At 39.6% G+C, this 26,111-nt stretch overlaps 1 protein-coding gene across 5 annotated transcripts in view; it reads left to right on the top strand.

Annotated features, from left to right (window-relative positions):
• PHACTR2 (phosphatase and actin regulator 2) overlaps positions 1–24,879 on the top strand; it is a 129,166-nt gene extending 104,287 nt beyond the window's left edge. For all 5 annotated transcript variants that reach the window (XM_050316854.1, XM_050316857.1, XM_050316852.1 and 2 more), the window contains 8 exons: positions 2,869–3,418; positions 4,660–4,859; positions 6,724–6,880; positions 8,997–9,052; positions 15,328–15,389; positions 16,372–16,509; positions 18,810–18,886; positions 22,472–24,879. In XM_050316854.1, the coding sequence (XP_050172811.1) occupies positions 2,869–3,418; positions 4,660–4,859; positions 6,724–6,880; positions 8,997–9,052; positions 15,328–15,389; positions 16,372–16,509; positions 18,810–18,886; positions 22,472–22,487 (1,256 nt within the window). In that variant the 3' untranslated portion in view covers positions 22,488–24,879. The remainder of the gene's footprint in view (positions 1–2,868; positions 3,419–4,659; positions 4,860–6,723; positions 6,881–8,996; positions 9,053–15,327; positions 15,390–16,371; positions 16,510–18,809; positions 18,887–22,471) is intronic.
• The last annotated feature ends 1,232 nt before the right edge of the window (positions 24,880–26,111 follow it).

Genomic DNA, 26,111 nt, shown 5'->3' with positions numbered 1-26,111 from the left:
CAATGTAGACAGTGACCAAAATTAAAAAATCCAGATATGACTTGAGCACAAGTGGTATTGTGATGAATGGACTCCATATATGCATTGGCAAACTTAAACAAGCCTTGTGTTTTCAATCCTCTGTCTATCTTTGAAAGTCCTTCTGTCCCTCCAGTTTTCTCTGCAAATATGCTGCTTCGTAGCTTGTGCATTTTGGCACGTTTTGTATTTGAAGCATACAGAAGAGGAGTGTTTGAAAACATTGCAAGACTTCTAGAGTTACAATAATAACTTTTCCATAAAATACCCATTAACTTGGTATTAACTGTCCCTTCTACATCAGATGACTACAAGAATAAACATTTTGGAAATCCAGAACTTGCTGCTTTTATTTCACATGCAGCAGCAAAACCCAGTTCTTCCTAAGTGAATGAACAGCAGACCTTTAAGAAATAAAACAACCCATCGCATAAAGCAGTGTTTATGCAATTGGGTGGTAACAAGCTGTCAGGTATATGACTTTTTAAATTAAAATACATTCAGATTCCAGATTTGTCTTTTAGTAGCCCTGCTGAAATGTCATGCAGTGCTTGAGACCATACAGATATAAAATATATCCACATATCCCTTATTTTACTGGTAATTTCTTCCAGCGTTAAAAATATTTGTGTTCATTAAAAATGGGGTAATACTTAATAAGTATACCTGATTTGGAACAGTATTAGTAGAATAGGTTTGTCAGATCCATGTGAAAGTGACCACATGATGCAGCCAGTGATCCAGTCCTGTGAAGGAGAGGAGGAGTATGAGTAACAACCTGAGCCATGGCTCTCCTGAGGGCAACACAGTAGGTTTCCAAACTGAAATAGTGGAGTTGGGAGAATGGGACTTAAATGTAGGCATGGATGTGTGCCAAAAGGCAAATAAAAGGCATGAATTTTTCATTTAATCAAAATTCAAATCTTCTACTTAAAAAGAAGCATGACAGAAAATTGTCAGCCAGCCCAGTCAAAAGCAACAACAGCAATAGCACTTTTGACCCATGTGGAGGCGTAGGGGGGTTTTCCATGGGAGAAATCTTTCAAGTTTCTGTTTCTAATTGCAGGTCCAGAAAGGTTCTGAGAATAATGTAAGGATTTTTACAATGGAAACATCTTTTGACATTTTCCCAGCAACAATTGTGCGGCTGTATATTTGTATTATGCTGCAGATTTTAAGTGTAAGCATGTAAATGGTTCTGTTGACCTCCAGCCTGCACTGAAGTGCTTTGCTGGATCAGAACCAGAGCCTTTTCTTGCTACCATCCACTTTCTCAGTAAGGTTTCTGCTAAATAATATGCAGGTTGGAACCAACACCTCTTTCCACTGCAATTATGAACTGCTGCCTATACAATTTCTCTGCTTCATTTTGTTTTGCTTGTATGTTAAATCAGTGATTTATTCCCGATGTGGAAGATTAGTGCAGTATCAGTAGGTTCAGGATGCTGCCCTTTACAGTCAACCTTGCAGCAGGAAAAGGAACAGTGATTTGCCCGAAGTTTCTATGGATTTTTCCAGATGTACTGAAAGCCTTAAGGCTCTCAAAGTGTTTATAAACCATAACACTCAGCTACAAAAGAGAATGGTATAGTGTGTCTTTTGAATTACTTTTCATCTTGGAGATTGAGAACAGTCTCCCCGTGAAAGCTATTTTTATATCATGAACTTACTATAGCCAGTATCTGTATTTTGATTCTCTCCTAATCTGCCAGGGTTTTGTTTTTATTTAAATGCTTATAAGTAAAGTAGGCCTTTCAGCAGATTTCTATTACAGCTTTCTGTTTTACTCGGTAAGCTTAGCTGCAAGGCTGCTGTGTAGCTTTACAATGCTTTCATTTGTTCTCTGGAGGTTAATGCAATTTTACTGCTGCAGAAGTGTTTGAGTTGGATGCATTTTGATGAAAAGGACTGAACTGTAAGATGTTTGTCATTTTTATTGCTTTTTAAATGAAAGTCAGAAGTTTGAAGCTCCCAGCTCAGAGGATGGAATGCACATGAGCAAGCAGGCTAGCTGAAATCTCTTGTGAACTTGGGCATTATACATATATGCTTCAGTAGGGTGAGTATCACAGGATTAAACAGCAGCATCACTGACCAGCTTGTACAGCTAGTGTCAAAACCTTGTTTCTCTACATTTTCAATACTGCCCAAGTTGGTCTGTGGTAAGACAAAGACCTCCAGTACCTACAGGAGGCCTTCAGTGCCTCCTGCCTTCTGATGGTCATCTGTGCAGAGTCAGATTAGTGGTTTCTGCCTCTGTTTTTTGGATATATCCAGCTGGACTTGAAAGTACATCTTGTTTTGCTGTCTGTCTGCTGTTTGCCATGAAGTAGGAGCACACCAGTTGCAATAACTTTGTGAATTGATTGATACCTGTAACAGTCCTCAGATGTTCACTGAAAAGCGTAAGGAAAATCATAGCATTTTGCCACTGTTCAGACCAAAAATTCATGTGCTAGAAAAGGTCAGGCAGTTTTCTCTGTCAGGGAGCATTTTTTTTTACATAGGACACTACATGCATTTGGAGTAGGTAGTGGACTTTTTAGATGATGTCCAGGCAAGTTGTAGTGGGCCCATGCAGACTGCTCGAAACAAAGTCTCACCAGTTTGTAAGGCCGATCCTTTCCACTGTTCTTTAGCAAGTATTCATCATTTCCGTTTTTACCACTGCAAAGGTGAAATTGGAATTGCAACATTTACTCATCTCAAGCATTTAGATGAAGGACCGTAGAAGTATCAAGTGTAATTTTTTTCCTTTCTTTAAATATCGAGTCAACCCATGCAGAAAATACAATGCAAAAATCATACAATTTAAAGACTGTAAAATCCTTTTTTCTTTTCTTCTTTTAGCTGGTTCCTCTCATGCAAAAAAAACACCAGCCTCCAAGTCTTCTTCATCACCATCTCCTTCATCCACATCATCTCATCCCAAAGCCTCTAAGGAGACTTCCAGCAAACTGGGCACATCAGGGACTCCCAGGGGCAAGAAAAAACCTGGGAAACAGTCGACCCCACGAACAGCACCAGATGGGGCTGCCTCTTCCCCCTCAGGTGCCACAGCCAACAGTTTGGAAGTGAAGACAGAAAAACCCAAGGCTGAACAACCTTCCACAGTAGCTTTTGAAACAGAAGATGCAGACCAATCGAGCAAGCTTGTTGTACCCCCTCCTCCCACCGCTGCCCCTCCTCCACCTCCACTTCCACCTCCTTTCCCTGCTGCAGCTGGTCAGCCTGCTGTCTCCTCAGATGCCCAAGATGTGTCAGACAGCTGTGTGGCACGGCCATGCAGCCCTGGATCAGATCCTAAACCCCTTCTCCAGACTGAGCATGGCACAGATGAGAGTCTGAGCAGTCCAGCCCTAGGCAGCAGTCCAGATGCTAGTGGAGAAAACGCAGAAAGGTAAGGCGGTATTGCTGTCCTGGGTGAATGGTAAGACCCACTTGATAAGGCCAAGGAAGCCACATTTCTTTGCAAGGGACACTGTAGGCACACAGGGATCTCTTCTGTTTCTTCTGCTGACTGGTAATAGTTTGTGTTGCATCACAGCACAATTTGTTCCTTTCCATCGCCTTTGAGCCATTCACCTGCAGTACCTCATGTTTCCCCAGAAGGTCATTGCTCATAACCTGCCTCTTATATCATTATTTGGCTGACACTGCTGTCAGCAGTTCAGCTTGCAGCTGGTGACACTTCTATTTCTCTCTCATAAAGGCAAACAAGAAATGATGCTGAATTATAAGGCGGTTTACTTTTTTTTGTGGATCTCATTAACTATCTCAGTGCTAAAGCTCTCAGTTCAATGGCTGAATTTACTTGCACACTTGAAAATGAAAGTCTCACACTCCAATTAGTGGGTGTTTGGTCTGTCACTGCCTAGTAGCTTGTCTAAATCTCAGGTACTGTAAAAACTAGTCAAGAGAAAGGGCGTAATTACACTTTTTAAGCAATATGGTTGGCAGCAAAGTGAAACTGGCTTAATGATTTATCTTTTCCCTGCCACAAGAAACAGCATCTTTTATATAAACCTAAGAGAGTTTAGTCTAGATGCCAGTAGCCTAGAGACCTTCCTTTAAATTCTTGCTGGTACATCTTTGCCAGCATTACATTCCTGTGCTGCATCTCCCCTTGCTCTACTCTTCTTTTACACAAAGATTTTCCCAAGGCAAAGGGCAGTCTGCTGCTGATTTCCATGTTTGTCAGTGATGGTCATGAACATTTTGGACTCAACTTCAGTGAAACTGTATTTACAATAAATGGGGTTAGGCTTCCAGAAAAGAAAGCTTTGCACTCCCGTCTGCTCTCCAACTTGCTCCTTTCACCCCCAACTTTATGAACTTTTTTCTCTCTTTTTTATGTGCTGTTGGTCCCATCCCAAAAGAAATAAAAAACAACTAGGATTTGTCTTTATACAGTCTTTGCAGCATTTCACTTCAGCATGTTTGAATCCTTTTTCCTAACATACATACATAAGTACATATACACATCTGCATATGTTATAGATGTTTTACATATGTACATTTTTTAGAAAGGTATTAGTTTGAATAACAGAACTTTACATGCTTGCTTATACAACCTGTCTCCCATTTGTGTTCTGTTCTGCTTGCATTAATGCATCACCATGTCTGCTTACAAATTAACAGCTTGGCTACGAAAGAGGACCGAGAAGTGGAGGCTCCAGACCGGGCACACTCTGAACCAGTGGAGGAGGCTGCTGACACTGCTGCCCCTCCTGAGAGTGAAAGTAGCAGAGAGAGCCATGGCAGTGACTCAGACTCAGACGGGCCGATCCTGTACACAGATGATGATGATGACGACGATGATGAGAATGCAAGTGCTGAAAGTAAGCATCCTGCTTAGCTCCTCAGCTGCAGGCTACCTTTTTGCAGATTGTGTTATGTGAGCACGCATCATGTAACCAATGCTAGTGTGAACCAAAGAGAGAGATGGCTGCAGGGGATGGTTTTAGGGGATTTAGTATTCTGCCACTACTGAGAAATGAGTGTCCTGCTTCTCACGGACAGTTGTGATCAGAAACCTGCTGGGGCCTGTGCGTGGAAGAGAGCAGTGCATGGATGGGAGTGGAGGTGGAAGAAGCAGGTTCAGAAGAACATGAGGGTGGAACAAGGCCTCAGAAGCCATTGATTTGGCTCGCCTCTGTCACACAAGTTCCTTGTGTGAGTTACAGGTGTGGTGGATGACAGAGGAAGCCCATCAGTTGGCAGCTTGACTGTCTGAAAGTCATTTGTTCCTCTTTGATCAGGATGTTTTAAGCATTGGAGCAACCTTAGCAGACAGAGCAGATCACAGTAGTTTACATCTGAGTTTTACAGCTTTGAAATTTCGTCTGGGGTCATGACTATCATCACCCTAATTGGGCAGAAGCCCTGCAGCTGCTGAAGGGCTTGTCCTACCCCCATTCTCACCAATCCCTGCTCCCAGCTGTTCGCTCTCCCCTTAGGCCAGCACTCAAGTTCATTTTTGCAGCAGTGGCTGTTGTTGAGCTGATTTTCAATAGAACTGGTGGCTCCCTGATCCAGCTCACCCAGTGGCTGCTCCTTTGCTTGGGCAAAGAGGTGGCAGGAGCAGGCTGTTGGGGCGGAGAGGAAGGCAGCCCTACCTCTACCCCCTGCAGGATGGCCATATGTCAGTATAAAATCACCAGTGAACCATAGCTTGAGAGCCTTGCTCACAGCTGTTCCAGAGAAGGTGCTTCTCTGTGCTCAGCGAAGAAGTCCTGAACACCGAAGTGCTGTGTACCAAAGTGGGGTGAGCAAAACTGAACATGTGTTTTTTAACTTGGCCTCTGGAGCAGCAGAAGGTGAAGTGCCAGGTAGCTCAAGAGGCTGAAGTCTTCTGCATTTCTGTGTTGAGTTTGAATACAATCCAGTGTGATAGAAACCAGAAATTCATGTATTCAGGTAGCAGCATGATGTCTTATGAGAAGTGAGCTGAGAGCCTGTGGTCTTACCAAACTGCCTTACATGATGAAAATCTACCAGCCTAGGACATATGTAGCCCACCTTGGTCAGAATGTCAAGACACAAGAGAAAGACTACAGAGAGTGTGAAAATACCCTTTCTTCCACAGCTGGCTGGAGCTAGTGCTGACAAAGCTGCAAGGCCCTTGTCCCTACTGTGTCAGTTTTATGGATAAACAGATTGCTTCAGTGTGTTGGGGTTCCTGCCTAGGTTACTTTACAAGCACTCAGAACACTTTTCTAAGCTGTATTTTTTGTTTTAATTTACAAATAAGTTTAAGATGAAAAGCACTATAAAAGAACGAAGTAGTAATTGATTGGAAAAAAAATTGAAAGAATGAGGGAAATGATGATAGAATGAGACTAAACCATTTAAGACTGAAGAAAAAGAGCAGCAGGTTGCTAAATATACTAAGTAGACAAATAAGCCATCTGTAATGTATTAGACTTCAAAGACACTTAAGTGTAGATTTGTCATTTTTATCCTATCACTTCACAGATGACAAGTGATGTTTGTATCAGTTTGGCTGGTAGCTTTTTCCTCCAAGCCTTTTAGCTTTTTATTTTTGTGAACTGAGCTAAAATTTTTCTTTTGATGTTAATTAAAATTCCTCTGTGCATGTGGGAACAAGGTTGCTTTGGGGAGGTATTAAAGTTCTTACTCAGAGTTTGTGTCTGTAACCTAAGTATGACTGAACTAAATCTACCCTACTCCTTCTTTCCTCAGGCTCTTTGGCAAGTAAAATCCGTCGTAGGGATACTCTTGCTATCAAACTTGGCAACAGACCATCTAAGAAAGAATTAGAGGACAAAAACATCTTGCAGCGTACATCTGAAGAGGAGAGGCAGGAAATCAGACATCAGATTGGAACGAAGCTAGTGAGGTATCAGTCGCAGGGTAAATGTGGTTTTACTGGGTGGAGGTGGAGGAAGAGAATTGAGAACAGTGGGTTCATGTTTTAAATGCAGCCCAATATGCACTGCAGAATCTTTGTGGTATAACTGTCTGGAAAACAGTAGTTTTATTTCTCACAAAACTTTAAAATGTCAATAATGCATTTTTTGTCCTGCAAGGAGCAAATCTGAGAGGTTCTGGGTTTTTGGGTTGTTGGGTTAGGAAAGGAAAGAAGAAGAGGGTAACAATGAGTCCACAATAATCAGTGCTATGGTTCAGGTTTTTTCTCAAATTGGTTGGCAGGAACTTTCACTTGTATGTACACTCATCTCAGACAGAGTCGTAGTTCCTGACATACAGAGCATGCCTGTGCATGTTTGTCCCTTCTGACCCTCCCCATCCTCCTCCTGCTCTCTAATTCCTTCATTATTCATGTGTTGGTTCCAGCAAAAGAAGTGGAAGGAGGCTGACTTTGCAGGTCAGTGTCTCGTTTTACTGTGCCCAACTCTGAGGCATGCCTTTCTCATGCTGTTAAACTGCTATGGGATATATGTTACTTTCTCTTTCTGGACCTGAGAACATTGCATGAAAATATTTCACTTACCTTTTTACAAACTTATTTTTAAAAAATCCTTATGTTTAATTTTGGCTTTTGTGGTCTCTGAGAATAGACTACAGCATGTCTGTATTTTGCCAGACCTGTCCTTGTTTCTCTTGGGCTCAGGAATCATGTCCAGACAGATCTGGAGGATGTCTTGTGTTTGTTGGACATTTACAGATATAGGATAGTCCAGTTGGTACTGCTCCAGTACAAAGTAAAGCAGCTCTGCATCCACATGTAGAAGCTGAGTTTGTGAACTGGGAGGCTGGCTAAGGCACCTATTTAATTACTTAACAGTAAGAGTGATACGTCTATTGTGTAGAGCCCAAAGGTCACTGTTCTTTTACTAATAAAGTGGTGTGGTTGTTATTACCACTTTCCTAACCAAATCCCAGCTCCAGTGATCATATCCTGCTTGTCAGTGATCCCTTAGGGGCTGGAACTGCAGAAGCTTCTTTGGTTCCCGCCCTGAGCGGTCCCTGCAGAGGGACATTGTGGGTTCTGCTGGAGAGCTGACATGCTCCCCACACAGCTCTGCTTTGGTGGCTGGAGTCAATGTCTGTGTGTGTCAGGGCTGTGCTCATACCCAAAATCACAACCAAGTTTTACACCAGTTCCTTAAAAATTCTCAGTGTGGTGATCAACACTTGGCAGCATCTAGGTCTGGTAGGAAACTCTTTCTACAGCTCAGCCAGGATTGGGGTCTGCCATTACTTTGGGACACATCTGGAAGTCCAGGCATGATTTGAATTGGATGAGTTTCGCAAGGCTGAAGACGGTTCATAGTGAACTGTGTGAGTGTTGCTGGACAGAGAAGCACCTATCTTTGACAAATCTGCACAATAAGTTTTACTGCTGGAATTTTTCATGCTCCTTTTCTCAAGTGAACAAGTGAACTTGTTTAGTAAACACAACGACAACATCAACCATGTTCTCTACTATACAAACCAGAAAATTAAAATCTCAATTTGTTTTTTTGTAAGGGCAGTTGTTATAGATAACTAAATAAAATTAAGTTTCAGTTGAAGCTCCCAGTTGTATTGTACATACAATTCAGTGACAAATGAACAGCTTATGGGTTTTGTTGTTGTTTTTTCCTTTTAAAAATTATAAGGTTTGCATTCAAAATATCTGATAATAATCTTAGAATTGCACTACTTATCATAATGATGGTGCTTGGGAACAAAAGAAGACTTATGAATTCTTTCATAAAATTACACCTGCAAGGAATTTTTTATTTGTGGTGCAATTTCTGTAATATTATTCAATTATCAGTTATTTATGTGTTCAAGTGTCAGCAGTACATCCTTTAAAACAAACAGCCACTCACCACTATGGTTACATGTGCAGTTATTTTAACTGTCTAGAAATGACCTGTGCTGGCAAAGAACAGCACAGCCATATGAGAAATACCTTTTAACATTACAAAATGTATTCTGTATTACAAATTGGAATTTATTACTTGGATCTGGTTTTAAATCAGTCACTTACTTTGTTCTCACAGGAGACTTAGCCAGAGGCCTACAACTGAAGAGCTAGAGCAAAGAAATATCCTGAAGCGTAAGTATTTTATTCAGGCTTCAGCTAGTATTTACTTAGGAAATAAGCATATTTTGAATTCATATGGAAGCCCATAATTGTTGCTGCAGTACTAGATCCATAACTGGAGAGAAATTATGTTCTAGAAAATAATGTGTCAACACTAGATCTATATACTAACCTGTAACTGTGGCTGTGAAAAGAGCGTATATTCAATATGCCTGATTTTGCTTGTCACAATCCCACTTATTGAAGATGGTCCCAAAAGACCAGGAATGACTTAGATACCCCTCAGAAGTAGTTCTAAGCTGGTTGACTTTCCACCTAATTTTTATGAGAAGGAGGAGGAGGAGGGAATATCCGTAGGAGACAAAGGTGGGATGTAAGGGCAGAGGTTGGAAGGAGGAGTAGAAAGAGGTAAGGCAAAGTGTTCAGGAAAAAGACAATAGGTGTATGCCAACTATTTCAGCATGCTGGCCTTCATATTCACTTCTGACATGAATGTCTTCTGTACTGAAACCTTCATGAAACATTCTCACCAAATATCTTCCCATTTATTAAATCCTTCTTCAGTATCCCTGCTGGAAAAAAAGTCTGTAATTCACATAGTCAAGGGCAGAGGAATGAAGTACATTGGGTGTTTACCTTGTATACCTATTCTCCCATTTACTTGTGTTGGTTTTGTTCTTAGGCTGGCAAACTCTTCAGAACAGGAAGTTTTTGTCTTCCTTTACGAATCTTTCCATAATATGAGTGTTACCTAAACACATAGTGTAGCAGTTGCCATGCCCAGCTCCATCTAGCCCTGTATTCATTCTGCAGGGGTAAGCTAGTATTTGATGGTTAAGTAGAAGAAATAAATGAAGAAAACACACATGCAAGTCTTTCACACATACCAAAAAATCAAAAGATTCATCTGTTCTTAGGACATGAGACCTTTTCACACCTCATGAAAGAGAAGGAATAATGCTGTTATTTCCAACAATCATTCAGAAGAGCTGTGCAACCCTGGTGTGCAGCATGGTAATGGAGGGAAAGAAAATGGGCTGTTTGCCTGACAACGTCCATGGACTGATGACTCTGTCACTTTTTCAGGCCAGCAAATCAGGGGAGTCAGCAATTATTGGCTTTCAGGCAACCATCCTTGCTAATAAAATCTTACTGCTATTGTACAAGCTCTCAGATGCCAAATAGCACCATGTCTTATGGAAGAGGGAAGGTCCAGTTCACATGTGCACAAAAAAGGGGTCATAGGACTTCTATCCAGCACATAATGTGAACATACTTCCTAAAACTATAATTTCTGAACCTGCATAGATAAATAAAGGTAAAATTTGAAATATGAATAATTTTTTATATGACAAACTGCTCATGCTGGACTATGTGAGAGAGGTAATTCCAAAACATCTTCGATGGGCCAAGATACGGCCACTGAGCTGGGAGCACCAGCTGGGCTCCCTTACTGCCCTTTCGGTCTCGCTTATCTTGAGATAGCTAACCTAGCAGCGAACCTGCAAGGTATTTAATATCCCTTTTGCCAATGTTTATTCTATTCACTGATTTTGCAATAAGTAGCTCAAGACTGGAAAGCGGTTAATAGATTTCTTCTCCTGTTTCGGCTTGTTTACTTTAAGCTTTTGGCAGCATACCAAGCTTTGCACTCAGTGCCTCCCGCTGTCCTCCCCTGCTGCTGCCGGGGGGCTGTCTTAAAGAGGCAAGGGAGAGCAAAAAATACAGGCTGGGGAGCAGAATGGTAAATCACAAGAAGTCACGGAGTCCTTAGAGAGCACATGGAGAATCCAAAACTGCTTTTTGCTCATCACTGAGATACAAAATATTTCAAGTTGAAAGTGATTTGTAAAAAGCAAAGTGAACGAAAGCAAGCCAGGGTTTGTGGTGACAGTCTGACTCAGAGTCCTTTCGGGGTGCAAGTTCTCTCTCAGCCCTAAGGCACTCATATTTTAAATCAAAATTATTGCATTCCCTTCCTGTGGATCATTTGAAAATGTTTACATGTCTTAAATGCCTTTGTTGGTGTAGTCAGCTTTTGTGAGTAAGTTGGGATTTCTTTCATAAAGTTTCCTTCCTCCTATTTTTAAGCAGTGGAGGGGGAGAGGGGGTTATATTATTGCATGCATATAAATTGCAGCTAAGGGGAAGTATTGTTTTAAGTAATACTTATCATAGACTTTGAGGTTACATTAAGTGGTAAAGGTCCAAATGTTTACTTCAGGATTAAGTTCAGCCCAAATCCGCTAAGAGGTAAAAAAAAAAAAAAAACAAAAACATATTTTTTTCTTTTGTTGTGTGTTTCCAGTTAGTGAGGAAGTCTGTTTTGGAAGAAGTTTTGTTTTGATAATATTTCCAGATAAACCAGTTACTGAAAATCCCGTTTCCAAGTATGATCGCAAGGCATTGCAGGCAGATTTCTTTAAAAACTGTTTGAAAAAACTATCCAGACTTCTGAGACTTCCCATACTAAAACAAAGTTATGATAACTCAAGAGTCCACTTGAAGGAATACATAAAGCCCTGTGTTTTTTATAAAGACGGGTTTCTTGTGTACTGGCTTTGAACCAGCAGTATTTATAGTATTGCAATATGGCAAAGAAACTTTCTAGTCTTCCAAGAATTTCAGATTAAGATAACTGTATTTTTTTCCTGTATTGGTAAAGGACAGTGAACTTCATGTACAGTGCACCTGCATGCCTGCCAGTAATGGTTTTGTAGAAGATAGGGTTTGGCTTTGTAGAAAACTGGCTTTAGCTCTGAGTGCTAGTTAAGGAATATTAATGTAAAATCAGGAAAGAGAAACCGCTTTGTGTGTTTCAGAGCACTGCAAGGAGCAAGTGCTTTGTTTGTCTTTTCTTTCTCTTTCCCTAGCAAGCCCACAGAGAAGTCTAAACATAGCTAATCCCATAGGGACACAATGGAAAGTTCAGTTTTATGCTCCAGGAGTACTTTCTCGTCAAGAACAGAGCAGTCCTGAGGCAGGAAAAATTATTTTTTCTCTTTTCCCCTTCTGTTGCAAAACAAATGTCCCAAAAAACAGAAGGTGACCAAATTTAATATGGCAAAAGTTGGAGGAGCAGTAATGTATAGATGCCGGGGAAGCTGCTGGTTTGACTTTGGAGAGTGGATTGTTTAACTTGATGGAAACAAAAAGTGATGATAAACAAAATTGTTTCAGTTAGGAGTCAGAACCCAGTCTGACCTCTTAGGAGCTGCAGGCAGGGAAGGAGGGAAGCCATAGTTTTGCTGGGATCTAACCCGAGACTTCTAGAAGCAAAGGCGCTTGCTGGGCTGGTCCTTCGCCAATAAGGCAGCAGCGGGACATCTGAGGAGGGGACTTGCAGCTGGGAATGCTGTGTTTATATTTTCTTTGTCCACACCACACAGATTAGGTCTGCTTTTAAGGTGGAAAGCAGAAGTGTGTTTCTTTGCATTAATGTGTTCCTGTTTGGGCAAGTGAGTCACCTGCAGCCAGATCTTGGCCCTCTGGCTGGAATTTTCCACAATACCTGAAGGAACCAGGAGCACTAGACCCATTATTTTTAGCACCACATATCTTCTTAACTCATTACATCAATTTTCAAAACTTTTACCTTAAAAGACCAAAAATACACTGTAGGTTTTACTGTTTGTAGGAATTTGTATCCAGGCAGTGGTTCCGTAGCACCAGGCTTAAAGCAATGCTCTGCCCAGCGGGCTGGAGGTGGGAAATTGGTGCTTTAGGTTTGAGATAGGTTTGATATGCTTTAGGTATGCCAGAGACAGAGGCCTGTTTGCCAAACAACAGATTCAGTAGATTAGCAGCAACCACCAGATTTCAGTCTATTTCCTTTAGCTCTTGAGTTTTATTCCTAGAAGTAAACCAACTTGAATGTATAAAACACATCCTGTCCCCTGACCTCACACAGGGTTTTGATCCCTCCTGCTTTGCCTCAGGAGTGAAGGAAGGTCCTGGTGCCTCCTGCTGGTATTGTCCTCCAAAAGATGGGCTGCCAGCTCTCCTCGACAGCCTGTTCCAGGACCTGCCTGGACCTCTTCCCAGCAACTATTATGATGGCCTTTCATGTTGCCTATTTTTGGGTGTTTTCCCTTGTCCAGGTGTCCCTTTGTGCAGTCATCTGGTACCTGCAGTGAGGTAGCTTTACAGCTTGGGATAGGCAGCTAACCTTCAACCTTCCTAAATGTCCGGATTAACTCTTTTAAGGTATTGTATCCTCCCTCAAAATATAGAGAAACAGTATTTCAGGTGACCATGCTGTTGGTAGTTCCTTAAAATATGCATTAAGCAGCCTGAGCCCCTATTTCTTACATGAAGCATCTTATTGCTGCTTCTTAGGAGACACTGTGGTTTAGATAGCAAAGAAATGCCAAGATATGAATAATTCACAACTTATTTTACAATTAAATTAAGGAAAGGATAGTACAGTGACATGTATATTCAGCTGCTTTTTTTTTTTTTTTCTGCTGTGTCTGCTACTGGAGAGCTTCCGAGGGACACCATTCATGAAGGGACAAAATTTTTTATGTCAGATGATTCCCAGGTGAATGGAACCCCAAATTAATAGTTTATGTTTAATTACCTCAGCTACAATGTCTACTGATTGCAAAGACAGGATGTTTAAACAAAAGATTGCAGATGATTATCTGTCCTAAAAGAGCTAGAGAGCTTTTGATTTTTTTAGGTGAGGATTTTATGAAAAGAGTTCTCATTTAAAGTCCGAAGTCCTTAAATACACCCAACTTGTTTATTGATAGATATATTAATTAAAAAATTAAAATGTAGATTAATCTATAACTCTTCTTTCTTCAGTTTTAGTCCATTTACAGTTCCTCTATGGAAACAGGCCATCCATTTCTTTTCCATTGAAGAGAAAAGCTATTAATAAACCATAAATTTCATCCACGTTTCAGTATCTCAGTAAAATCACCACCGATATGAGATCCAACCTAATCCTGGCAGCAAGCCTGTGAGATTGTATCTTGCTCTTGGAAACCTGGGGACACTTGTGTGTGTTGGACACTTCTCACAGAGCCGATCTTGGGCTGCCTTTTTCCTGCTGTATCTTTCTTCTTTTTCATTTTAATAATTTGTCCTCTTCTCCTTTCTCTTGTATTCTTCTATGAAAGCTTTTGAGTTAGCAAAGGAAATCTGTGAGTACCACAAGGTATTCTGTCATAGCATTGCCTCCAGTGTGTAAGTAAGTCATGATACACAAAATCTTCTGTAGCCAGGTTACCTATACTAACACAGCAAGCTGGCCATAGGAAACAGGGCAAATACAACTATACCAGGATTTAAAACTGCCTTTTCATCTATACAGGTTGGCTGTATCCAGAGCAAATTAATTCCTTTCAATTTATAGTTACCCTTGAACTGTAATGTAGTGTCTGTAATCCTAAACCATGAATAAAATAGGATCAAAATGTTATGGATATCTCTAGATGGGATATTTCAGAATATAACCATCAGAAGTGGACTGAAAGGGCAAATAATGTTCTTCAAACTGTACATCAATCTAGAAACATGCTGAGCCCATATGAACATGTCTTTGTAAGTGTGCTTTTCACTGACACTCAAGAAATCAAGTTTGGTTAGCACAGAAATTTGTTAAAACCACATTTTAGTCACATGCCCAAATACATTCCAAAAATGCATGTGTATATTTGTGCTCATTCATTTGGTACAGCCAGTGGCCCTTAACCAAGAGGGCTTGAGTGCTGAATCTTATGCCCCCATTATAAAAACCCCCAAAAATATTTAAGTAATAAAACCAATTTGCACTAACAAATGACAGTGAAACAAATCTCATTGATTCATTGTGTCCTGTAGCAGTAGAAGACACTTGTCTGATTAAAAGACTCAGAGCAAACTTTTTTCTTGACATTTATGAATAACTAGACTCTCACTCTAAAGTCAAGAGGTGGCATGTTGGAAGTAAAAGCAACAGTGAGTTTTTTTGTTAGAATAAGTAATTGAAACATTAGGCAGCTTTTTCAGGGTACGTGCTTGCTGATGCACAGAAATGAAATGACAGGCGCCTCCTCTTTGCTGTGCTTGTGACCCACAGTTGACTTGAGCTGTCTACACAATCAGGGGAAATGCGGATAGGGAAAAAAATGAGAGCAAAGAAAAGTCAAAAAGCAGACAGCACATGCAGCACCATCCAGAAATATGAGGAAACATGAGCCAGGACTTGAAGTTCTGAAGCTTTCAGCCAACAGAAATACAGTATGTGCAGTTATAATACTTAAATATTCACTCCTTTTTATCTCTTCTGAAAACAGAGAAGAATGAAGAAGAGGAACAGGAAGCCAAAAGAGAAATAAAACGTAGACTCAGTAGAAAGGTGATGATGTGTTTTTTGTATTGTGTATTTGTGTACATAGAATTATGTTTTATAAGAGTCTGAAAATCAGTCTGTTGACATTACTGCAAATGTCCATCAGTCATGTCCCCAGATTACAAATCTGCTTAAAAAGCAGTACAAGCCAAATCCATGTTGGGGAAAACTCCATCCTGTCCAGTTTCCCACACCTGGAAAAGCATACAGAGTCTGGCCATACTTAATATTTCTCTGTATAAGCAGGGGAGATAAAGGACACATTTCCTCTGTGAGCTATCACGTGTGTTTGAGGGCAGTGGAGGGAGCAGCAAAGCAATGTAAGCCCTACAAAATCCCTTCACCACTCTTCTAACCACATCGGTGGTCCTAGTTTCTGCAGGTGGGATCATGCTCATTGTCCCTGGAAATGGAGCAGTTATGGGTCTGCTGTTCTGGGAGAGGATGTGGCGAGTTTTCATAAGTATCCCTAGTCTGCTCTTCTCTGCAAAAATACAGTTTCCTTAATATATGATCATCCTTAGTTAATTAAAGTGAATATTTTTTGAGGTGAGTGTAACAATTTGGCATCATAATGACCCCCAGATGGTCAAGACCAGTTTTTTTTTTTAGTTAGGCAGGTACTTCCAAATCCTGCTTATTTCAGTATTACAGTTTAATGCAGCAGACTGTATAATCATTGATGCAAACGGCCTAGTGGAGTAAATGCTGTGACAGTTGCAAAGTTGCAATTAATATTCCAGGGATAACTGTCATGATTCTCTGTGACCTGCCTGACAAAGACTATTTTTGTAATTGAAGAAATTAGGTTGTGCTGCCTCCCCATTCCTGTGCAGCACTCCCAGGATGATGCCTTTTTATAGACACCTGAAAGTGACCCTATTTAGAAATACCATTAAAGTTCTCTTGAGATTACATCATACCCTCAGCTTTTATTTTACTTTATTTCATCTTATTAAGCGTACCATTTTCTGCCTCCTGCTTACAGCTCAGTCTGAGGCCCACAGTGGCTGAACTTCAAGCAAGAAGAATCCTTCGATTTAACGAGTATGTGGAAGTCACGGATTCTCCAGATTATGACCGTCGTGCTGACAAGCCTTGGGCCAGGTTAACTCCTGCAGACAAGGCAAGGGACAAATGTAGATTATAAGAAAATGCTTTCATCTGTTACTTTTGTGGAGCTTTCCTCTGGTTTACATTCTCTTGATGCCAGCATCACAAATGACATCTGCTGGAGACAGCGAGATTGTCATGGTACTACTGTGCATCTGTTGCTTGCAGACAAGAAAACCCACTCAGATACCCATGGAGAGCTATTTGCCACATCTATTATGACAGTTCAGCCCAGAATTTCTGATCTTTTTTCCTAATTTTTTAAATTTTTAAATCCCTGCTAAACCAGATAAATGGTTAGCAAAGGTGGCCCCAACCTGTGGAATTCAGGTGAATTCTGCCACTGAGAGTTACTTTTGCAACTCATTTGAGTGAAAAAAGGTAGAAGCTGCCTCATCCTCCTCAGGGATCTTGGCATCAACAGCAGTGCAGGAGCTGACTGGGTGCATGCAGTGCAACTTCTTGGAAGTTTGCACCTAAAATGTACAGCTTATAGTTCCTCTACCTAACTACAAAGGATGAGACAAAAGATTCTGTGACTCTCATTTGAAAAACCGATCAAAGATTACCATAAAATACTCTTCCATTTCCATCCTCTACCACTTAATAAAAGGAAAGCTGTAGGATTTAAGTAGCAAAAAGTACTGACCTTTTAACAATGGGTCTGAACCTATTTTTATGGAAGTCCAATGAGATATGCTTGACATGAAAAGTGATATGTGCAAGCACCCACTGTCTTTTAGCTAAACATGGTGAAGCACTGATTTTATTTTAGCTTGCATTTTTTTAATATTAATATTAAAAAACTGCCAGCTCATCTGACAATCAGATGAGAATCTCATATCAAGTCGAGGTGGAGACATTAAAAATGTAGCCAGAAGTGTTTGTAGATGTTGTTTCTGGGAGGTGCTGAGCACTGTTTAATCCTCACGTAGTGTGTGGGAGATTAGAGCATCCAGCTCCTCCACTTTGACCTGCACTTTGTACCAGCCAGGGTACACTGAACTATTAAAAACTATGGAGTTTTCTACCTACTTCAGTATAGCAGTTTTTAATTTCAGTTGACTTTGTAATGAACAGGTGCCCAGAGCTGTTTCTGTGAGCCCTGTGTTTGTTGGCCTTAGCAGAAAGGCATACCCAGGGCTGCCTGGAAACTCCCTCACCCTTTTTTTTTTCCCAGGGAAGTCATTCTTCTAGTTCCAGTGGGAGCAGAAAATTGTACTGTAACTAAATTAGGGAGCTGGAGCTCTGGTGTCTTTGCTGCTGATTTGGTGCTCAGGAATTGGTGCCCCTTTCCTAGCTATAACAGCAGTTTCGTGTAAGCATGCTGTTGTGGCTAAACAGAACCATCCCCTGCTTAAAATGAAGTTTCTCATTTATGAGACTGCAGTCTGGTGATGCTATAATTTTATCATGCTGCTTGCCTGTTCTGCATTGAAAAGCATACACACCAGATGACATTTCTTTAGGGCTTAATGAAATGATACTGTCTTTATTTAAACTAGGGAAAGAAAAGAGTAAGAATAAACTGCCATTTCCTTTCACAGTGAAGGTAGGAACGCGTGTGACATAGAAATAAAACCCCTTGTAGTATATTAGAATATTTTAGAAATTATTACTTGATGAACTAAATTGCTTATCAGTCTCTTAATATAAGCAACAAAGCATTTACAAATGCACTGAATTTCTGCTGTTCCTCAGTATCTGCCAGTTGAAAACACAAGCCTGAAATGTCCAAATATTTCATGTCATTTTACATAAAACTAATCAAACCAAATGACTAATTCCACTTAAAAAAAATTGCTGTTCATCTTGCATTCCTGAAGACCTGTCTCCATTGGGGAGATAGAGACAAGGCCCCTGCTGTGTGCACGGTACCTGTGCAGGCAGAGTGACTCACCAGCTCCTCAGGGGCTGTGCCTGGAGATACAACCCCTGCTGGCTGCATATTCATCAAGTGATTGCAAAATAACCCAATCCCTTGCCCATTTCTGTCTGCAGGAAGTGGTGTATTTCATATTTCAGTGGGGGCTTGGTTCACTCCACTGAAGTAGATTTGGTGTTTCTTTGTTTATTGTTGGTGCTTGATGCTTTGGGTTTCTTTGTAATGTAAGACTGCTTCAAACAGTTGTAATTTAAAAAAGTAATTCATGCTGATGATCAGAAATGTGTGAGAACTGTGGATTATAGTAAGGGAGACTTGAAATGGGAACTGTAAGGAAACTGCAAGAGTAGGCCAGGTTCCTTTCCTATTCATTACTTTCCTTAAAATTCATATTTCTTAAAGTTGCATATATCATTATTGTTTATTAGGCAGCAATACGGAAAGAACTGAATGAATTTAAAAGCACAGAAATGGAAGTACATGAGGAAAGTCGGCAATTTACCAGGTGGGTGAATCCCTCTTCTTGCATAAGTGTGAGACATGGGTATGACAGCAAACCCTCTGCCTTTCTGCAAGTCCTCTGCAGTTGTGTCATGATTTGTATGGATTCCTACTGGGTCCCCTTGAATCTCACCAGTGATTCTGTTAGAATTCCCAGTATTGCTGATGCCATCTCTAGTTGATACAGCAGTGAAGGTGACTGCAATGGATTGGTTGCTACACAGAAAAAGATTGTTTGGGGCATCTGAAAAATAGTCTGAAAGAACTCGATGGTTCTCAGAGCTAAAGTTAGTAGTCCTAAAATGCACAAAAATAAAGGGATTTCCTTCTCTGGCAGCACTCCCTTGCTCATGAAAGCATACATTTTTGTAGATACATTTGCTAAGTGAAAACTAGATTACGTGTTGAACTTCAGAAAAGCCAGTGTTTTGGCGAGCTTTCTAAGGGTGGGCTCCTGGCAGCAGTTTCTGGGGAACAAGATAGATTCCCTTTTTGCCACTTCTAATCTATTAATCTGGATTTGTTTTGTTCTCTGCTTTGGATAACATGAAGATGTTGTCTGAAGCATTATTGTTTTCAAGAGCTCTGAAGTGTCCATAGTTTTTAGCAGGCCTTAAAATTTGGCAGTTATTCCTAGGGGGAGGGAGACGCTTCCTGTCATCCCCATGGCATGTGTTCATGTTTCTTGGAAGTTACAAAGGCTGAAAATGGACACCAGCAAGCAAAACTTGATGTTAGGATCGGCCAACATTGTGTACATAGCATTTTTGTCTTTGCTTCTACAGAGAATTAAGTCAAATAAAACTAATTGCCTAAGACTGGGTCCTTTCTGTTTCCTGCTACCGTTGCAACCAAACTCAGGATCCAAGCTAGTGAGTGAGAATCTTCTAATTTAAGAGTGTATAACAGGAAAATTCAAAATGGGATATAGGTGTTTCTTGCATCTCCTGCTTTATTGCCTGATTTCACAACTTTAGTGATTTCTTTCTCACCAAAACATGGTGGGGTTTTTTTTAATAATAATGTAAAGTCACTTCTGTGTAGATACAACATGAACAAATTCATTTTAAAAAAGTCAAACCGGTTTTACAGGCAGCAAACCTAAGCCAGGAGATGAACCAGAGGCAAGGTTTTAATTTAGTGTCACATTCTGACCATTAGAAAATGTTCTTTTCAAACATGGAGATGTATATTTTCATTTGGCTTCTGATGTCATTGTCTCTTCAGCTACTAGGTAGTATATCTTTTCAGAATATATAAAAATACTGGTTTTAAAAAAAAGGACATCCCAAGGTAGAGAATAAAAACAGCAGTTATGGAAACCAACCCCCTGCTTACATTGTTGTGTTTCCTGAGTTGCACTACAATGTCAAAGCATAAGTACCGATAGGCATGAGTCATACAAAAAGAACTGGACATTTTTTCATGAGATTAAAAACCAGTTAAGACTTATTACAGTTGGATTCTTGAAAGCTGAACCAGGAATCCAGGGGAGTGACAAATCAGTTAAAAAGTGAATTATTTTTTTCGAGGAGGGCCTTAGAAAATGGAGTAAAAAATAGGCACAGCCAAATAATGGTAAATATAGGCAATGGTTCCATAGGGTCCCCAAAGAATTTCAATGTGAGAGAAATCAGGTTCTCTCTGTTCCTTCTCCACCCTCTTTTGTTGCAATGATCATGTTGTGGAGTCACTGCACCGAAGTCAGAAGAGTAACACTAGAAGAAGCTAATTAAGAGCAAAATAAGATGCAGATGTTTTAATTTAATTGCAATTTTGAAAATAAAAAGAGATCCCATTTCCTCTGGGACCTCTCATTAAAAATTATGTAGTTTCTGCTACATTTGGATTGATTAAAAAAAGTGATTTAAGAAAACCATAGACAGAAGTCTCGAGCTAGAGAGATTGATTCTTTCCAAGGAGATCACTGAAATAATGCTAACTAAAAGGCACTTGCATTGGCAGCTCGTTAACAAAGCCTTATTCATCAAGTTCTGTGATAGAATGAGACAACAAAGCTACTTACTAACCAAAAAATAGTTTATAGGATATGGTTTCCTATATTATTACAGATTAAATATAAGATGCTTTAATATTATAATCAGTACTTACAACATTTGAATTGTTAAAATTTTATATTAAACGTGAGAAGTTAAAATTGTTCATCATATACAGTAATGACTGTCAGTTTAACTGGTTTTCTACTCCTAGTAATTTGGACTGATTCTTTCTGTTATTTCATAAGAGAATCCAAGAAACCAAGTTTTTAAAAATAGAGAAATAAATAGAAGTTTGGAAAGAGGTTATTAGTAGATGTTTATTAAGTGTTTCCAATGGAAATGCTATATATAGTCCACTATATCGTTCCACACAAATACAAAAACCCTGTGTCTTTTTTGCAATCCACTATACCCTCACTTAGCAGATGAGCTGCATACTTGTGAATGTCAGCTTTTGTGTACACCTCCTTTATTTGAGAAATGCATCCCTGTATTGTACTGAATCAGCTTGTAATGTGGGGTAGCATGTGGCTTGTTTTCTCTTCTCTGGAGCTGTTAAGAGAGAATGTGTCAAACAAAAACTTAGATAAATCCGTTGCATTACATGCCTTTTTTCAAGCTGTTGCATCTTTTACTACTTCATGGACAGATACATTTTATAAGCCATTTAAAGAGATGTTTATGTCTGGTGATAGATACATTGAGAACCTGATACTGGTGCCCTTCTTACCCTTTTGCTTGGATACATTACATTTAAGATGAGTTAGAATTTCAATTGCTGTAGGTTCCTAACTTATTGTAGAAAAGGTTGGTGACACCTTTTGGAGCAATCCACCTCTCTAGGCATCATACAGGCATTCTGGAGCAATGTATATGCTCTACCTAAAAGCCTAAAAAACAGTGAGGTATATTTGGGCCTTCATGTGCCTCAGCTGTTATTAGGAAGAAAGCATCTGCACTGCTATAAAATTTGTTGCTTACTTTAAAAAAATACAACATTTTTGTTAGCTTCATTTTGCACAAGGATTAAAACCCAGAAATTTAAATCTTATGGTTTAGCAAAGCTTTTTACATAGTAGCTACTGTCATCCAAATAGTGGATGCAATTATGGGTAAATCTATATTGGCAAACAGAACAGACTGGACGTTGTTCTCTGGCCCTGAGGCAGGCTTGGCATAGCTTGCATTCATACAATTAACCTATTCCTCTTCCCCCAAAAGAGGGCAACGTCCCCCGATACCCAGCTTGCCTGTTGTCCTCTGCTAATCCCAAACATGCCCAGGCAGTACCTGAAGGAGTTGGTTGACCCAAGCCAAACCATGCCAGGGAGCACAGTGATAGGTTAATGGTATGGGCAGACAGTGATACATCAGTGCTTGAGCCACACCAAATCCCTGTTTGGTTTTATAAGTAGAGAGAGATGGACAGCGAGGGATAATAGGTGTGCCTCTAAACCCACACAGACCAGGAAAATCAGAAATAATTCTGTTTGGGCCAAAAAAGTAAACAGCTATGAGAGCAGGATTAGGATCAGGTTCGTTGTCAGTTGAAATAATATAATTCCAAGTTTTTTAATTTATCTTTTCAGGTTTCATCGTCCATAACTGTTTGACCACATCCCGTATTTCATGTAACAATTTTCTTTGGGGAAATCATTGCATCCTGAAGACCTGAGATTGCACTGGAACTTGAGTATGAGTGTGTGCTACAGCTTTCCCTGACGTTAATGAAGAAAGTGGCCCTTGTCTTTATCAATGGACAAATGATTTGTCTAGGAGGAGAACCCACGTGAAGCATTTGTCCGTGTTCAGACAGACCACGGTTCTGTGGCTACTCCACACAGACAAGTCAGTGGACTTCTTCATCAGAGCTCCACAAGTCAGGAAGTGCTGAAGACAATCGCTTGAGAGCCTCCTACCAGGAACTCATCAGATTTCATAGGGTTGTGACTGAGGGTAACTGAGAGGGAGGGGTTGTGTGAAAAGGACTGAGAGCTGGGGCAAGAGAGTCTTCGCTTGTCAGTCCACAGAGAAAAGTGGAATGGATGGAACTGCCTAATGATGCACAGTGGGGAGAATTATTTAAAGAGGAAAAAAAAAAAGAGTGTGTGAGCAACTGTGCATGTTTTGTTTGTTTTGTGTTGTTTTTTTTTAATGGCTGCAGCCTGTCTTAAAAAGATGGCAAGCCATAAGTCCTCATGTCATCAGTACTTTAGTGAAGAACTGTCATTTTCTTTGGTGCCAGTAAATACAGTTGCCAGAAATTAGTCCTAGTATAACTCATCTGTCTTTTTTAAAATCCCAGTGTGCATGCTTCAGGAAAATACATTGAACATTCATACAGAACAAGCCACATGTTTTTTGGTTTTTAATGTTGACATACTCTGGATCCTCAGAAAGACATAAACAGGATTTGAAGAAAAAACTACATTCAGTGAAATGCTTCATGTTTAGAAACACTCCTTGCTGTCTGTCACTTGCCATTCAAACCAGAGGGATCATTATCTTTCTCATCGTGGCAGGCAGTGGTGACTTCGACATCATGCCAGTGTGAATAAAATTAGGCACAGAAGTCTTTGCTAGTATGCTTGAGCAGTGACTAATGTGACTTTTTACATTTAAGGACTCTTGCATTGCCTTGAGGAAGAACTCCCGGATGAATCAGTATGTCTTCAGCCAGTGGTCCTGTAAAAGTGAAAGGGAAATCCTTGGAGTGTCTGCAGCCTGCTTTTGTTCAGTGTGAAGAATGCTTCTTAGATTCATAATTTTTTATACTATCTTGAAATTGTATATGTGAATACAGTACTATTAAAATTAAGTGGTATGGAGTGTGAAAGGCAATACATGATTTTTCTAAGTTGGCCCAAAGGCCCATTAAAAAGCCTGTGGCATTGTTTACACTAAGAAATTATCTGTCTTATATTAGCACTTATTTATCCTTTGATTAATGTACACAAAATTTGGGGGGTGGGTCTGGAATTCACATACGCATACTTTTAATGCAGTATTACAGTATATTTGCTATTTATCCTTTCTAATGTGTGTACATATTACAATTTATTTTTGTCTTTTATGTGCCCTGTTCAGTTTTTAATTATGAAGTGTAAGTATTTCTTTTTCTGGCAATAAAAGGTCTGTGTAGATGTGATTTTTACCTCAGTAAATCTGCAATAGATTCTTGTGGAATGTTTTTAGTTTATAAAATTGAAGGTTGTTGTTTTAGATGTCAGCCTAAAGGCAAAAAGGCGATTTGGTGGCTAAAATTAGATATCCCTCTTCAGTGCTATTTTACAACAAGACCAGGTTTGCATAAATGGGGTGGATTATTTTAGCAAAGAGCACTTCTAATAAGAGGAGAATGCATTCCAACAGTGGTCACTCTATTATTTTTAAAGAGATTGGCAAACCTTTTTTAAAGAAGATTTTTATGACATTAGGATCCCTTACTATATTAGTAAAAAAATCTAATGAGGTACAAGGCCCGAAATATCAATAACCAAATAAAATAATCATCTACATGCTTGTAGCAAAGAAAAGCAAGCAGCACCTTCCTTTTTTAATGGAATCAATAAGAACCACTAGGATTCCATTTGCAGAAAACAATTTAGCTTCTGGGAGGTCCATCATTTTATAAATATAGAAGCACCACTTTGACATCAAGGAAGCAGTGAAAATGTATTCTTTGGCACTACATCATGCAGGAATTATCAAGCCATTAGAGTTAAGGTTTGTCAGCAATTCTTGTACAATGCTAATTTTTATTTTTAGAATTTGATGAGTATAAACTTAAAACTTACACTAGAATAGTTCTGCTTAAACTTTTTTTTTTTTTTGGCTGATGTTGCCAAATTTAGAAATGTGTGTCTAAAACCATATAAAGGTCTACTATGCTGACTTTGAAGTATAAAACACATTATTTCACTTCAAAGGAAATGAGTGAGGCAATTAAATAGACCTCAGTGTTGCCTTAATCATATCGAAACACTTGAAAGCAGCCAAGATACTAAAGGCAGAAAGATAGCTGTTGCACAGGCAGAATAACTTGGACAAAGGTAAGGTTGGACTATATATGATTTATATAAGACAGTAGCTCCACTCACATGCCAGGGTGCATAGGGGTTACACAAGCAAAGTAAAACTTGCTAAACTCTTAGGACGAAGTGAAATATTTGACTCTGGAAGAAGATATTCCTCTGTTCTAGGCCTGCAGTGTGAATGGAAAGTCATGTGCTGCCTTTTCACTTTATTAGTTAAAACACAAAGGTGAGGATACAACTTCTGGTTTAGACTTCTTCAAGCTGCACTATGTCATAAGAAATTAGGATACTTAGGTGAGGTGTCACTTAGACTTTTCCTATCCTCCTTCTGGGGTTGGAGGGTTTTTTACAGTATTCACTACAAGCCATTGCTAGAGGCGGAAAACTAGCCTCAATGGAGATGCTGAGTTAATTTTTAATGTCTTATTATTTTGATGATAATCAGATACATTCTTTGACCCACAATTCAGCAAACTAATTAAGCAAATTTATGTAACTGGACAAAAAGATTTGCCTTTATTGAAACTTATGTAAAAATGTAGTATAGTTGTAGAATTAGAACTATAAACTATCCATAGTGTATTATACCCACACACAGACATAGAATTATATATACTATTTTTATATTCTAAAGATCAACTGGCAGAAAAACAACAGCTGGAAAGTGCAATAAAAAATGAGAATTTGGTATGTCACTATGTGAAATGAAGCGAGTTTGCTTTACCTTATTGAGCTGCCTGAAGTCTGTTTCTGCTGCATCTCCTAGCACTCTGTATTGATGATTTCAAATGTCATCAAGTTGCATCAACAGCCCATTGGAAAAATAATACGCCATATACTTGTCTGTGGGGTCGCATGCCTGTTAGAAGATAAAAATCAGGATAAGTCCTGGGAAATTAATGAGTAATCCTTGAGGAAAAAATAAAAATAATGTTGAAAAGGCGAAGAAAAAATAACACTTTCTATGCAACATATAGTACAGTCCAGCTGGCTAATAGGGAGCAGTATGTTAATTTTTATCAAACTGGACAAATCATTTAAATGCCATCCACTACATATGACAAACCTTACACATACCTAATGTTACATGAGCTCAGATGTCTACAGCCACACAATGAGAAAATGAGTAGCTTGAAGTAGTGGTTTCTGAAATGACCTCATATATCTACATTTATCAGTAGAATCATGCATC

The sequence above is a fragment of the Myiozetetes cayanensis genome, unplaced genomic scaffold (genome assembly GCF_022539395.1).
Source record: "Myiozetetes cayanensis isolate MyiCay16 unplaced genomic scaffold, myiCay2020 scf2-11, whole genome shotgun sequence".
NCBI classification, from domain to species: Eukaryota; Metazoa; Chordata; class Aves; order Passeriformes; family Tyrannidae; genus Myiozetetes; species Myiozetetes cayanensis.
Note: the sequence above shows the minus strand (reverse complement) of the source record. Positions and strands in the feature narration are given on the sequence as shown.